General features: G+C 40.7%; 3 protein-coding genes across 3 annotated transcripts in view; 2 read left to right on the forward strand and 1 right to left on the reverse strand.

Moving 5' to 3' along the window:
* The window catches only part of LOC141338024 (SLAM family member 6-like), a 384,898-nt gene that overhangs the window by 329,291 nt on the left and 39,593 nt on the right, over positions 1–16,014 (reverse strand). The gene's annotated exons all lie outside the window — the stretch shown is intronic.
* The window catches only part of LOC141338883 (CD48 antigen-like), a 97,790-nt gene that overhangs the window by 55,809 nt on the left and 25,967 nt on the right, over positions 1–16,014 (forward strand). The gene's annotated exons all lie outside the window — the stretch shown is intronic.
* Positions 3,082–8,715, forward strand: LOC141338888 (protein NLRC3-like). Its single transcript, XM_073844503.1, has 9 exons — positions 3,082–3,170; positions 3,555–3,655; positions 3,761–3,996; positions 4,107–4,146; positions 4,254–6,039; positions 6,151–6,498; positions 7,491–7,643; positions 7,785–7,831; positions 8,162–8,715. The coding sequence occupies exons 1-9, from the start codon at positions 3,082–3,084 to the stop codon at positions 8,713–8,715; spliced, it is 3,354 nt and encodes a 1,117-aa protein (XP_073700604.1).

The raw sequence follows: 16,014 nt of genomic DNA on the forward strand, positions 1-16,014 counted from the left end.
CGAAAAAAGCACACTGATAATTAAATTGATAAAGCAAAATGGTTGGGTGCAGCATTGCACTTGAAAGAGATGGATCTTTAGATGAATTTAGACATTTGTTGTTGTTTTTTGACTGAGCAGAGATTTAAAATAAGTGAAACTTCTCCCACATGATAGGCAGCGATACAGCAGTTTGCCAGTGTAGATCCTCTCATGGCTACTGACTGATTAAATCTCTTCTCACAGTGTGAACACTTGTAAGGTTTTTCTCCAGTGTGCTGCTAGAGACAACATGGGAACTTGTTGCATATGCTAACTGTGTATCTAAGCCGATTTGTTCCGCTTTATTTGCATAGAAAGCCAGTTCATGCTCAATTTAGCTCAAGAATTCAAGAAAGTTTAAAATGGAAATGAATAGTTTTAAATGCTCTAAAATATAAATATACTTCTCCACAAGCACATTTGGCATCTGGATGCTTGCATAATTTAGTTCCCCAGCCTTAATCTATCCCTCCTTTCTAAATTTATGAGGTGTGATTTAGTGTAGGCTGTATTGTAAAAAAGTGTCTTAATTCTCTCTTCCCATTTTTTCTGCTACACTTGTTTATCTCCTCCTGAATAATATTTTTGCACTCAACTCTCCCAAGCATTTAACTTCATTCTCAAGTTTGGCATGATTTCATCTCAAGAGCTGATTTTGACAAGATAAAAGTTTTTTTTTTACACTACTACTGGGAATTTTTAACCAAAGTATATTATAGACTTTTCATTAAGACCCTAAAGAATCATATGAACTTGTGGAAAATGGGCATCCGATGACCCATTTCATTTTAAAAGGACAAGGGAAGACCCATTTCATTTTTAGGACAGATGTGCACAAAGGTGTGGCCTGCAAGGGAATCAAGAGGAAGGGTGCAAATGACACCATACGTCTAGGACGCAATAAGATGTCGTGGTGTTTATGTTGCTCAGGAAAAGTATGTGTGGCTCATGACAAAAAAAAAATAAAAATAAAAACTGACTCACTAAACGACTTCAAACGAGTCTATCAGAAAACTCGGGGTGTTCCTGGACCGGGAGGCTGGTTCTGTTTTCTTCTATAGATTGAGCCCAGACTCAGAGCCTGAACTCTTGTACATGTTTGATGCAGAGTTTCCTGAGGACCAGGAACTTTATGCTGTGTTCAGTATTCAGGAACCAGACAGCTCAGTAATATATGTAGTTATTGTTACAGTTACCATTTGTGCTCCAGACATGATTGTTGCCTCAAATTAGGAGAGGTTTGATATTTTTAAGTGATCAGATACTGATAAGATACTTACTTCATCGTCATTGTGCGCTTAATAAACAGAAAACCTCATACTTCTGAACTCTTTACTAAACAGCAGTACAATGTCATTCTTGTGTTACAATTCAGATAAACTGTCTGCAGTTTTGTATATCTCAGTGTAACTGGATTCACTGAACCAAAAATAAAGCTATATTAAATGGATCTAATGCAGTTTGGACCAATTATTATTTCATTTTTCAAAAAACAAAATTATCTTCTCTACTCTGCTGAAAGCTGAAATTATGTAATGTAAAAAAAGATAAATGCTGCCCCCTTGAGAACACAGAGTGTAATCGCCCATTAATGACAGCAATGTGTTTGTAAAATCTACATTGTTACTGTGAAATGAAAGTTTGTATGTTTTGATGCGACTGATGAGCCTGCTATCATCAAGGGTAACTTAAAACATTTAAAAGCAGCCCACTACATGTCTGCAGGTTCATCCCCAAAACACAGTTTCTTACTTTGAAATCTAACATTTATTGGCCGCATAGATGTTCTCATTTAGTGTTTCCAGCTGAAATTGCAACAGTCTTCCCATCTAACAAAAATATGCTCTAAGAATGTGCTAATGTTCATGTTACAATATGAAAAAAAAAATCTGAATTTTTCAAAAAGTTTAAAAACATCAAGTTTTCTCAATGTTATAGAAACTTGGTTTCTTGGTTATGAAATATTTTGGAAACATCCCTTGCTATCATTTTGCAAACATTATGGGGACATTGTTCTCTGAACATTCTGGAACAATTAGTTACATTTTTTAAATGTTACATGAACATCCAACTAAAAGAGTTTCATAGAAAACATTCAATGAACAATGTATACATGTATAATCATTATTAAAGAACCCATATATTTGAACAAACAATCTATTAAAGTTACTGGAAGAATATTTGTATAACATTGAGAAAAGCTTTAGTCAAAGTTCAGAGAATGCTCTTCGTCAGCCGGTTTGCATGAACAGTGATAGTAAGTAGAAAACAAAAACATAGGTGATGCACCATACATATCTTGTTTTTGTTTTAGCAGTCTATTTTTGTTTTGACGTACAGCCCAAACTCGGTGTTGTTTAGCCTAGATCCATTTTCACTGTCTATTTGACGTACATGTAGTTTTTGGGCTATGGTTAGACCACTATTAAATTTTCACTGACAGACCCAATTTTGCCTTGTTTTAGCCTAGACGTCAGGGCTGTGTTTGAACGGCTAATAGACGTCTTTTAAACGCAATATTGCTTGCTGGGCTATAACTTGACGCGCATGTCCATTGCCGTCATCATATAACCTTTACATTTTTTTCTGATTTGAGTGACCCATCTCTATCAGGCTAGCTAAATATATTAACATGTGAATTCTTGATTAATATACAGTTATATTACGGGCCGTTGGCATGAATTGTATGTTTACTCATGATGGGCGCTCTAGGAGCAAGTGAAAACCACGACACTCAGACTTTAAAAGAAAATCTGCTCCTCCCTCCATTCAATCACACCTCTCCGCTCACATACTCTGCTGAATGAGAACAAGAAGTGTGCACAAGGTGATGAGTTCTTTTTTGAGTGTTAATTGGCTACAAATGCAGATGGACACTTTAATCCACCAATCAAGTGTGTCAACGTCGCTTTCAAGTCCTGTAGCTCAGGTTACGTTCGAAGACAAACCTTTTTTTTTTTTTCGACTTTCCGCTTGACGTTAGTCGCGTGCCGCTGTTAACGCGCTATTGTTTTAACAGTTGAGTTAAGCCGAAATATACACACAAACGAATGTTCCGTGATGGAGCGCGTGAACACAATCAACATGAAAAATATGACTGAGAAGAAGAGTCCTGTATTACAGAAGAAACCGATCAAGCGCCAGTACAGGTATTACAGTAGCCTATTTACCGGTTTATTTCCGGTTCCAGACTGTTAAGAAAAAGACGGTGATGTACAAATGTTAGCTACAAATGCAGGCAGGCTGGTGGTGTCATTATGTGGCCAATATAAAACTTTTAAAGTTTTTTTTTTAAAATGTTTATAAGATAACAGTGATTGCGTAGCATTTTTTAAAGGTGTCATATTATGCACTTTTGTAATTTAGATATAACCTAGGCCTATTTTTTCACATATCTTTTTCATCAAATGCAGCCTTGGCGAGCAACTTTTAAAGATTCCAACCTTTTGAATGGCAGTATTTATATTTACTTTCAAATGTAAACATAAAAAAAATATATAAAAATGTATCATGAAATGTTAATCTTAACACAGTGGAGCAACCAGGAAGTCGGAAGACCCTCCGAAAGAGAACAGATCTGAAAAGAAAAACGCATTAAAAATGGACAAGTGCCCTAAACGGAGACGTATCGAAAGTAGGAAAATATTTGTTGTTTTGTTATGTACTTTGTAGAAAATGCTCAAACTTCAATAAGCTTTACTGTAACACTTGCACTGTTTTGCGTATGTATTTATTTTTTAAACAGGTAGTAACAGTGTACAAACACAATTAGGAAACAATGCACTGCAACGGCATAACGACATTCCACAACTTAATAATAATAAGAGTTCTACATCACTCAGACAACTATCAAATCAAAATTCAAGCCAGAATCTTCAGGACTTCAGAATTGACCAGAAGAATAGTAAAGGTGGCATAGTAGTTGCTCCAAACATACATGAATCCAAAATAGGTGGTGATTTTAATGTATGTGTGGTGAGTGCCTAATCATTGAAATACTGTAATATTGTACATTTTGCTGAGTTGCTCAATTAAGATATGGCTGAAGTGTATATAATATATACTGTTATATTTTTTTCTGTCAGTTCTCACCAGTATCTCCCTCTACCTCAATAAACAAAAATGGTAAGAGCCAGAAAAGACATGTCAAAACTCTTGTTGCCTAAAACAATTCATTCATTAGTGGATGTCCTGTTAATAACATGACTTTCCAAATTTTTCCTAATTTTTAGAAATTTTTCAGAACGTTAAGAATAAGATGAAATCAATAATGTTGAAGGAGTCTGAGAGGATTTTGGAGGGAAGTGCACAACAAAAGTCTGTTTCTCTAAATAAGATCTACACACAGCTGTTCATCATCAATGATGATTCAGACCCCATCAATAGAGAACACGAGATTTGTCAGATTGAGACGATGAATGATTTAAACACATCAGGGCAGACGGTCATAAACTACAATGAAATTCTTAAACCGCCCTTGGATGAAAAAAGAACCATGAAGACTGTTTTAACAAAAGGAATTGCTGGAATCGGGAAAACGGTCACTGTGCAGAAGTTTGTCCACGACTGGGCTAGCGGAAAAGCCAATCAGGATCTAGAGTTTGTTTTTCTGCTCACATTCCGAGAGCTGAACTTGCTTGAGGGTGAAAACCAGAGTCTTTTTGACCTGCTTTGTGCTATTTACTCAGGGTTTAAAGAGGCGAGACCAATCTTTGACTGGATCTGTGATAGAAAAGTTCTGTTTATCCTAGATGGTCTGGATGAATATAAAAATGAACTGAGCTTTCAAACCAGCGTTTTGCCAGATGTTACTAAAAAGGCCACACTGAATGTCCTCCTAGAAAACCTTCTAAGAGGAAAACTACTTCCATCCGCACACGTGTGGATCACCAGCCGGCCTGTTGCAGCTGAACAGCTTCCAGCTGAGATCTTCAAACAGGGATATGTCACGCAGATCAGAGGATTCATAGATGAACAAAAGGAGGAGTACTTCATGAGGCAGTCTGAAGATCCAGATCTAACCCAAAAAGTCACCTGTCACCTGAAGTCCCATAAGAGCCTGTGGATATTGTGCCATATACCCCTCTTTTGTTGGATTTCATCGGTTGTTCTGAAAACCATCATCAAAAAGCAAAATAATGACAGGGACAAGCCCTCAAATCAGACAGAAATGTATATCCACTATCTGCTCATTCAGACTGTGTTAAGCCACAACAAATATCAAGGGCAAAACGTGTCACCAGAAGATGCTCTCATACAGCACAAAGAACTGATTAAGAAACTGGCAGCATTGGCATATTGGAAGCTGAAGGAAAAGAATGCCATCTTCAGTAAAGAAGACTTGAGGAAATATTATATTACTCCTGTTGAAGCTCTTCGATATCCTGGCATCATTACCTGTGTCTTTGAGTGCAAGTTTGGATATAACAGAACTAAACTTTTCAGCTTTGTCCATCTCAGTGTCCAGGAATTCTTTGCAGCCTTGTTTGTTTTTCATGAATTTCTATCAGGAAATCAAGACTCCCTGGGACTAACTAAAGCAAAAAGGGGGCAAAAGTCAAATTTGTCTGAGTTTCTCAAAAGCGTGATTGATGTGGCTGTGGAAAGCACAAACGAACACTTGGATCTTTTTATCTGTTTTCTCTTCGGAATTTCTTGTGATTCCAGCAGACGAATACTTGAAGGACTTCTGCCTCGATTGGAAAACAGTAGTTTAGAAGATCAGAAAAAAGTGTCCAAGTACATTAAGTGTTTGAGGAGAAAAGTTCTGTCCCCTGAGAGATGCTTTAGTCTTGTCCGCTGCATCGTGGAGCTCAAGGACAGGTCTTTTTTGCAAATGCCAAATCTTGAGCGCAGACGGACCAAAAAGCCCCTCACACTGTTTCAGTGCACGCTTCTGGCTTTCCAGTCTGTGATGTCAGATACAGGCCATGATGAGTTTGTCCTCAGGAAATTCAACATCACTTTAGAAGGATTTCAGAGATTCTCTCCAGCCATTACATGCTTCAGAAAGGCTATGTAAGTATTACGAAAACATCTGTAAACATCTTCATAGTGTATCATAAAATACTCAAAGGTCAAAGTTTAGTCTAACAGAGTGAACATGCAAAATTGTAACAATATTGACAGGCTCAAAGGAAGCAGCTTCACAGAGAAACACTGTGATATCCTGATGCCTTTCCTGACCTCACCAAACTCTCACCTGACTCATCTTGATCTGAGCCACAATAGTCTGGGACTGTCGGCACTGACGCAACTTTCCAGGGCCTTCTGTGATCCTAAATGCCAGATTCAGATGCTGAACCTCAGCCACAACGATCTCCATAGTCAGGACATGGAGCTCATCAAGGATGTGATTTCAGGGTCAAATGTGAATCTGAAAACCCTGGACCTCAGTGACAATTGTCTAGAAGATGAAGGAGTGAAAATCCTTTCAGCTGGGCTGTGGAGTGCTAAGTGTCATCTTGAAGTTCTGAAGTAAGTAAAACCAACTGCAAACATTAGGTTCCAGGCAAGTGGATGAAATAAACTTGTCACATATTGATGCCTGATGCTTTGGCGTCACTTTTTGACAGACAGGGTAAACATAATTTTACGATGTGCCCGGTTCTTCATTGCTTTAAAATAAGAAGCCTATGCAAAAGGCATTGGAATTTTTATATCATCATGATTAAATTATATTATTATAATATATAATAATAAATTTATACAAATAATGTTATTGAGTAATAATATTACCATTATTGCCTATATGTCAGAGTGATTATTCTTTTTTTAAATTACATTACACTATTTGGTCTATGCTTTAAAAATATGACATTAAAGGGGTACCTTGAGCATCAAAAGCGACACCAATGGGTTCCGATCAAGCATCAATATGCGACAGGTTGGGAGTGAGAATGTGTTGAAATTTGGTACATTTGAAAAGCAAAAATAATTAACAAAGGCACTTCAATCAAAATAAAAATGAACAAGATTAAATATTTTATTTGTTTAGGTGTATGTCATGTGACCATTAATGCATTAACTGACATTAAAGAACCATGAACATGCAAATGTGTTGTTAAATAACTGAAATAATAACTTAAGGGGGTCATGACATGGATTTTTATTATTATTATTTTAGTGTGTTCCTTGAGGTTCACTTCTAATGATACAGTTTTTTGCTCACAAAAAATGTGGAAAAATGATTAATTCATTCTGACCCTCTGTTTAAAGCTACCCGTTTTAAAGGGCATGTCTTTTAAAACTTCAGTCAGTAATCGGCCAATGCTATGATTGGCTATGATTGCATAGGAAACAGTATCAATGTCCCGCCCCCTCACTATTGCATGTTAGTGTTTTGACAACATGATCAAAATAAAGTGGTAATTTTCAGACAAAGCAATATGAAATCATTTATTTACAGTTTGTGATGCAGCTGCAGTCAAATCTACCACCGCTTCATCTTTCAAAAAATGTTTCTTTAGACTTTCAGGCTGTCAAATTAAAGAGGGAGTTTTGAAGTTGCTGTCCTCTTTAAAAAAAGCCAGTCTGAGAGAGCTGGACCTGCAGTATAATGACCTTGGAAACATCGTGGAAAAGAAAGTTAAGCAACTGAAGGATAAGCTGCCCTTACTAAGGTATAGCTTTTATCTGGTATTGGTTCATGTGGAAGGTTGGAATGAACATCCACTGGATCCCATTAAAATGTGCAATGGTGTGATACTAATCTCAACATATTAACCCATACTAACCCTAACCCTAAATCTAACTCTAACTAGAATTCACACTGGAGGAGTCTGCAGTCATCAACCAGGACTGTACAAATGTGAGTTTAAACATGGGTCGACATAAAGATTGTAGGTTAAAATGTAGATGAATGTGTATTTGAAGATGCTGTAACTGCTTCACCATTTTTAACACTTTCATTTTAAAAGGTCTTGCAGTGTGACAGATACACTTATTGAAGTGCAAAAGCATGCGTTTCTCTAATTTACATAATATTGTAAAAACCGGCCCGCATTTAAATAATGAAAGAATTACCAAAATGTTTTTTTTAAAAGTAGCTTTAAATGGAATATGGTATGGGACTTCCCTAAAGTATTATACATAATCTACATTTAAGACATTTTCTGAACTTTCTTACTTTTGATTTTAGATGCTGTCACGCTCACCTTTGACCCTCAGACGGCTAATGAATACCTCCATCTGTCTGAGAAAAACACAGTAGCTGTTCGCAAGAGGGAGAAGCAACAGCTTCCTGATAATGATGAAAGATTTGACAAGTGCAACCAGGTCCTGTGCTGCCAGCCGTTGTCAGGACGCTGCTTCTTTACGGTGGATGTGATCGGGACAGGTGTGCACATAGGTGTGGCCTGTAAGGGAATCAAGAGGAAGGGTGCGAATGACACCGTACGTCTGGGACGCAATAAGATGTCGTGGTGTTTATGTTGCTCAGAAAAAGTATTTGTGGCTCATGACAAAAACAACAAATCACTAACTAAACCACTTCAAACTGAGTCCATCAGAAAACTCGGGGTGTTCCTGGACCAGGAGGCTGGTTCTGTTTTCTTCTATAGGTTGAGCCCAGACTCAGAGCCTGAACTCTTGTACATGTTTGATGCAAATTTTCCTGAGGACCAGGAACTTTATGCAGCGTTCAGTATTCAGGAACCAGACAGCTCAGTCAGTTTAAAGCAAGAATCACTATAACTATATGTAGTTAATGTTACAGTAACCGTTTGTGCTACAGAGATGAATGGTGCCTCAGGTTTGATATTACTGTTTAAGTGATTAGACTTACGATATTCACAACCAGCTAGCAAAACCACTTCGAAGCACCAGCAAGTGTTGAAACATGACTTCATCATCATTGTGCGCTTCATAAACACTAAACCTCAGATACTTCTGAACTCTTTACTAAACAGCAGTACAATGTCATTCTTGTGTTGCATTTCAGTTAAAATGTCTGCAGTTTTGTATATCTCAGTATAACTGGATTAATTTAACCAAAAATAAAGCTGTATTAAATTAGATATGATGCAGTTTCTATGTACTGGACTAATTATTCAAATCTGCCATCCTAAAACTACTTTCTTACTTACTTTCTTCTGTGTAACAATTAAAAAAGATAGTAAAAGGAAATGTCACAATTTTTTTTTGTTTTTTTACAGTTAATGAGGAAGGTAATGGGGTCCAAAGTTTTTTGGGTCCTGTTACACCCCTGCCTGTCAATTTGAGGGTCTTGTGCCAATCGCGGGTCTTTCATGCCGAAAACTCAGCTCATATTTTTTGCATAATGATGCATTTAAAAGTTAACGACCAAACGGATGTTTATAAAAGTTCACATTGCTGTTTCAGATATAACCCAGATAACATTAAACACATATTTTTACCATGTTAAATGTGGATTATTAGTAACTTAAACCTCCTTTTCTAAACTTCTCTGCCTAACTGCCAATCACGCCTCTGCAATGCTTGTAGTTTTTTAACGCGTTTGATTCGTGTTTGTAGTTCTGAACCGAATCCTTTACCAAAGCGCAGTGGATTGTGGTTAATATTAGCCATTAGAGTGTGCATGGATTCACACTTCAAAAATCGACCTGGAATAGTAGACCATCCGGGGACTTTTGGCATACTCTTTTCAGCATACTATGCTTTGGGACACACTTATTGTAATCTCGCATACCATTTAGGATTGATAGTATGAACATTTAGACGCAGGGCAAGATTGGATTTTTGTTTTCCCATCTTGCTTTCACACCTTCATGGCTTTATTGAGAATTCCATTTTCAATCATTTATTGATTTGATTTTGTGTTGTTCCCTTTTGAAAGCTACAGTCGATGCTGCGCTGCTAAGCGCATTGGGAACGTCTTTAGAAGTGACCAGCTGTGAATATTGTATGTAAAACGTCAATATAATTGACTAAACGGCAGTATAGCCTCGGTTGGTGACGTCACCGGAGCGCACGCGCACGAGGCTATAAATAGATGAGCCACAGGTGCATCGTCAGGTCTTTTGTCTTCAGATCACTCTGTGTGTGTGTGCGTCTAAGAACTCTCTCTTACTCATCCTTGATCTTTGTTAGGAGTTAGTTTGGCTAGGCAGTGTGCAGAAGTTTCACTCTTTTTCTATCTTTTCTCTATTCAAAGAGTTTAAAAGGAAAAAGAGCGAGAATGAGTCAACAAACCGGTAAGCGCTGTTTTCCTCCATGCTTATGACTAGATGGATACACACGATTACTGCTTTGTTTGTTTGGGGGAAGAGCACGCGGTTCTGGCTATAGAGAAAGGCGGGTGTGAGCACTGTGACCAGCTCACAGTTAAGATGCTTCACTCCCGTCTGGACTATTTCCAGTCCGCACCAGTCCGCTCTCGTATGGATCTAAATGACGAGCAAGAGACGGGTTAGTCCTTTTCGCTTGCCGCGTCACCAGATCCTAATATCCCCTCTCGTGATCTCGAAGCGCGCTCCAGTGCTTCTTCGGTTCTCGAGGGGGATAACATATCTCTTGGCTCGTCAGAGCACGAGCAGCCAGCCTCTAAGCATTCCTCTCGCGGAAAGAGATCTGTCGAGGAATTGTTAGAGGTGGTTACTCGCGCGGTGGACAGGTTGCAGCTTGACTGGCCACGCGAACAAGAGATCCCCAAACACAGTAAATTTGATGATTATACTTCTCATGTACTTCTCGTGTCTTTGTGCCTTCGACGTCGACTTTTCGACTATCGTGGGTGCGAAGTCGCGGGGATATATGGAGTTGTCGGGTGAAAGGGACGCTCGCGAGCTATCTCTCGCCCGAATTTACATTGTCTATAAAGAAACCTACCCTGCCCACTAAACCATGTAGCACAACATCAGCTTAGTGGGTAAAGTTTATCAAGCTGCAGGTCAGGCTGGTGCTGCGTTGCACACTATGGCAGTGTTAAAGGCGTACCAGGCTGATTTGTTGAAGGATTTGAGTGTCTCTCTCCGTGCAACCAAGCAAACGGCTCGCGCCTGCGGTCGTGCTTTGATCAGCGCGGAGAGGCTACTGTGGCTGAATCTGACAGGAATTAAAGAAAACTGTTTTTTCCTGTTAGATTCCCCCGTTTCTCCCTCCGGTTTATTTGAAAACCTGGTTAATACCATTGTTGACATATATAAGGAGGTAAAGAAACAAGAGGAAGTATTTGTGCAATTTCTTTCTCGCCGCACTCAAGGGGAGGGGCCGTCTAACACAGTCCCGCCCCGGTCCTTCAACTTCTAGGGAGGTTAAAAAGCAGAGCGTGGCTTAGCGTGCTTCCCCTCGTAGAGACTGGGAACAGGCTCGCTGCGCTCAGCAACCTCCCAAGCCAGACCTCAGGACTATTATTAACAAAAATAGAAAGTCCTGATGGTCTGGTATCTACGGTGAGGGTAGTTCCCCGCGGGATGTGGCGTGTTCAACATCTTCGCCACTTCCCGATACCCTCATAAAACCTCTCCATCCCCGCCACTTCTCGTGCCTCGGGGGGCAGCGGTTTCCAGCGAAATGTTAGATGTTCTGTCGTTTTCAGCTGTCATTCTGGACGTTGAACATCTAACATGCCCTCAAAAGGAAGTATTAAAACTAAATTAATACCACTCTCAGAGTCTGGCAGCGTGTAAAGCTTCTGCCAGGCATCTCTTTGTGGGGTTTAATCACAGTACAGATAGGATATAAAATCCAATTTATCAGTCATCTTCTGCGTTTCAACGGCGTGGTTTACACTTCCGTGAAACCGGAACTGATGCACGTACTGTCAGAACAGCTACAAAATCTTCTGAACAAAGAGGCCATAGAGCATGTTCCTCTTTCAGTAAGACAGTCGGGCTATTAAAGCAGATACTTCCTGGTTCCCAAAAAGAATGGGGGGCTGCGTCCAATCTAGATCTTCGAGGCTTAAACCATTCAGTTAAAGCGCTCAAGTTCAAGATGTAAACTGTCAAGACGGTCGTGACGCAGATTCAACATCACGATCGGTTCGTCACGATCGATCTGAAGGACGCATATTTTCGCATAGAAATATTGCCACAATAAAGGAAATACCTGAGGTTCGCTTTCGGGGGCGAAGCGTACCAATTTCGGGTTCTTCCATTCGGCCTAGCCTTGTCACCCGCACAGGGCTCCATTACGACTCCAGGGCATTCGCATTTTGGATTACATAAACAATTGGTCAATTCTGAGCACAATCGCGAGAGATGGAGATCCATCACGAGACATCGTGTTAGCTCATCTGGTTTCTCTAGGGTTGAGACTCAACACCAAGAAAAGTGTTCTTCTCCTGCCTTGAGAATGACTTATTTCGGAATTGTTTGGGATTCGATCACGATGCGGGCGCAGCAGTCTCCCGCTCGAATCGAGACCATTCGGCAGACCATGACCAAAGGCAGGCCAGGCCAAGAATGCACTGTTCGTCAGTGCCAACAATGTTAGGTTTCATGGCATCAGCATCCACGGTGATTCCTTTGGGGCTGTTGCACATGAGCCAGTTTCAGTTGTGGTTAAAAGCCGGAGGATTTTATCCAAGAGCCAATCCTTTAGGCAAATAAAAGTGGCGCGCCGCTATGGCTTTGTACACTATCTCCGTGGTTCAGACCCCGGTTCCTCACCTTGGGTCCCACTCTAGAGGCTCCATGTCGTCGCAAACTGCTAACGACGGATGCCTCCCTGATGGGCTGGGTAGCGGCCTTAAATGGTCGTCCAGCTTAAGGGGCATGGGAGGGCCATCAGCTCGTTTGGCACATCAGCTGCCTCGAGTTGATGGCTATATTTCTGGCTCTGAAATATTTTCTCCCTCAATTAGGGGGCTGTCATGTCCTAGTGCGGGTGGACAACACAGCAGCAGTCTCTTACATAAATCACCAGGGAGGTCCGCGCTCTCGCAACCTGAATGGGTTAGCGAGACAGATTTTCCTCTGGGCCCAGGAAAAGTTCCTGTCACTCAAGGCAGTTTACATTCCAGGGCACTTGAATGTGGGAGCAGACTTACTGTCCAGACAGACATTACCGACGGGCGAGTGGGAACTCCACCCGGAAGTAGTGAATCTGATATGGACCAGATTTTATCAGGCGGAAGTGGACCTCTTCGCCTCCGAACAGACAGCGCAATGTCCCCTTTACTTCTCTCTGAGTCACCCAGCTCCGTTGGGTCTGGATGCGATGACGCACTCATGGCCCAATATGCGCCTGTATGCGTTTCCTCCAGTCTCTCTGCTCCCGGGGGTTCTAGCCAGAGTTCGCCAGCAAGGGTCTTGCCTCTTATTGATAGCGCCGCGTTGGCCGAACAGAGTATGGTTCTCGGAGATAATATCTCTCCTCGACGGCTCGCCTTGGGCGATTCCGGAGAGGAGGGACCTTCTATCGCAGGGGGGGGAACGATATTCCATCCCAGGCCCAACCTGTGGAATCTTCACGTTTGGCCCCTGAGGGGAACCAACTAAGGGACACTGGGCTTTCACCTGCCGTTATTGAGACCATCCTAAGTGCTAGGGCTCCCTCCACTAGGAGGAATTATGCCATTAAATGGGGTATTTTTGAAAGGTGGTGTGCTGCACACAATGTAGATCCAGTTAACTGCCAGATTTCTTCAGTGTTGGACTTCATGCAAGAGAAATTATCATCAGGCACTTGCCCTGCTACTGTTAGGGTATATGTGGCCGCTCTTTCGGCTTGCCACGCCCTGATTGATGGGGAACCGCTTGGGAGGCACCCTCTGCTCTCCCGCTTCCTTCGTGGGGCCAGGAGACTGAGGCCTCCAGTCAAAACCAAGATCCCTTCTTGGGACTTAGCTATAGTCCTTGAGGGTCTGGTTGAAACCCCGTTTGAACCTCTAGAATCAGCGTCTGACAAACTTCTGACTCTTAAAATGGTTTTTCTAATGGCAATAACTTCCTTAAAAAGAATTGGGGACATGCAGGCTCTGTCTATCGCGCCATCCTGCTTAGACTTTGCCCCAGGAATGGTGAAAGTGATTTTGCATCCTCATCCTGATTATCTGCCCAAGGTGCCATTCTCGGCTGTACATCCGGTCATTTTAGAAGCCTTCTGTCCTCCACCGTTCACAACGCCGGAGCAGGAGAATTCTCATAGACTGTGTCCAGTCCGCGCTCTTCAGGCTTACATCCACCGCACTAGCCAGTGGCGTAAGTCGGAGCAACTCTTCGTCTGTTATGGCCCCCATAACAGAGGAGCAGCTGCCACCAAGCAGACCATCTCTCATTGGGTCAGGGATGCTATAGCTCTTGCCTATGAGGCGCGCGGTCAAGCTTCGCCTATAGGCCTTAGGGCTCACTCCACCAGGGGGGTCGCCTCGTCCAATGCATTGGCAAGGGGTGCTCCCCTACAACAAGTTTGTGATGCGGCAGGCTGGTCCTCTCCGCACACATTCATAAGATTTTATAGCTTGGATGTTCATGCCACTCCGGGCTCTCATGTTCTTGAGTCAACATCACAAGCTAATGTCTAGGCCTTCTTGCGTTCTTGTGAAACACACCTGCACAACCGTAGGAGTCCAGACATATTCAAGCACGGCGGCGTGGGTATTCTCGTTCCCAATGCGCTTAGCAGCGCAGCATCGACTGTAGCTTTCAAAAGGGAACAAGGTTACAGTCAAGTAACCGGAGATTGTTTTCCCTAGACTTGATTTGTTTTCAAATTAATACTTTATCTTTATTGATCAATTGTGGTATGTGTCCTCTTTATATTGTGATTTTGAGCCAGGTCATAACATCTCCCAACATTTCTTTTGGTGAACTATCCCTTTAAGGCTGCAATATGTTGCATAGAAAGCCAGTTCAAGCTCAATTAAGTTCAAGAATTCAAGAAAGTTTAAATTGGAAATGAATAGTTTAAAATGCTCTAAAATATAAATATGCTTCTCCACAAGCACATCTGCCATCTGGATGCTTGCATAATTCAGTGCCCCAGCCTTAATCTAGAGATCACACTATCCCTCCTCTCTAAATTTATATTTGAGGTGTGATTTAGTGTAGGCTGTATTGTAAAAAAGTGTCTACCCTTAATTCCCTCTTCCCATTCTTTCTGCCATACTTGATTTATCTTCTCCTGAATAATATTTTTGCACTCAACTCTCCCAAACATTACATTCAGCTCAACTTCATTCTCAAGTTTGGCATTTTTTCTGATAGGCATTGTCAGCTGTGAGGCCTTTTATAGAGAGGTGTGTGCCTTTCCAAATCATGTCCAAATGGTTTAATTTACTACAGGTGGACTCCAATCAAGGTGTAGAAACATCTCAGCAAAGATCAAGAGAAATGGGTGGCACCTGAGCTAAATTTCAAGTGTTTTTGCAAAGGGTCTAGATTACAAACATGAAATGAATTTAAACAATTGTAGTATCAGGCTGCAACATAACAAAATTGAAAAAAGTGAATACTTTCTGAATGCACTTTATAATTTATTTATAAAATTCATTCTGATGAAGGTAATGGGGTCCAATGTTTTATAAATGATCAAATGAATGATATAAATGATCAAATGTGCTATTATATAATCTAATAGGATCTAAAATATATTACAATAACGTGATCTTTAAAATGTCACACAAGAAGAAAATTATCCCTCACGAAATCTGATGCCATGACCATAAACACAACGACCATAAACACAAAACTAAATTCTCTTCTCTACTGTGCTGATAGCTGAAATTATGATTTGTAAATAAAGTTAAATGCTGCCCCCTAGAGCACACTGATTGTAACCGCCCATTAATGACAGCAATGTGTGTATGGATTACAGACCTAAAAAGTGTCAACTGCAAAAATCAGACATGTTTCAGAGGGGGGAAAAGATGCACCACAATAAAATACAATTTACATTTGTTACTGTGAAATGAAAGTTTGTATCTTTTGATGTGATTGATGAGCCTGCTAGCATCAAGGATAACTTAAAACATTTAAAAGCAGCCCACTACATGTCTGCAGGTTCATCCCCAATACACAGTTTCTTACTTTGAAATCTAACATTTAGTGGTCACACATGTTCTCATTT

This window comes from Garra rufa, chromosome 7 (assembly GCF_049309525.1).
Source record: "Garra rufa chromosome 7, GarRuf1.0, whole genome shotgun sequence".
NCBI lineage: Eukaryota > Metazoa > Chordata > Actinopteri > Cypriniformes > Cyprinidae > Garra > Garra rufa.

Coding starts and splice junctions, on each gene's coding strand:
- LOC141338888 (XM_073844503.1), top strand. CDS start 3,082: ATGGAGCGCGTGAACACAATCAACATGAAAAATATGACTGAGAAGAAG. Junction 4,147..4,253: donor TACCTCAATAAACAAAAATG/GTAAGAGCCAGA, acceptor CCTAATTTTTAG/AAATTTTTCAGAACGTTAAG. Junction 6,499..7,490: donor TGTCATCTTGAAGTTCTGAA/GTAAGTAAAACC, acceptor ATGTTTCTTTAG/ACTTTCAGGCTGTCAAATTA.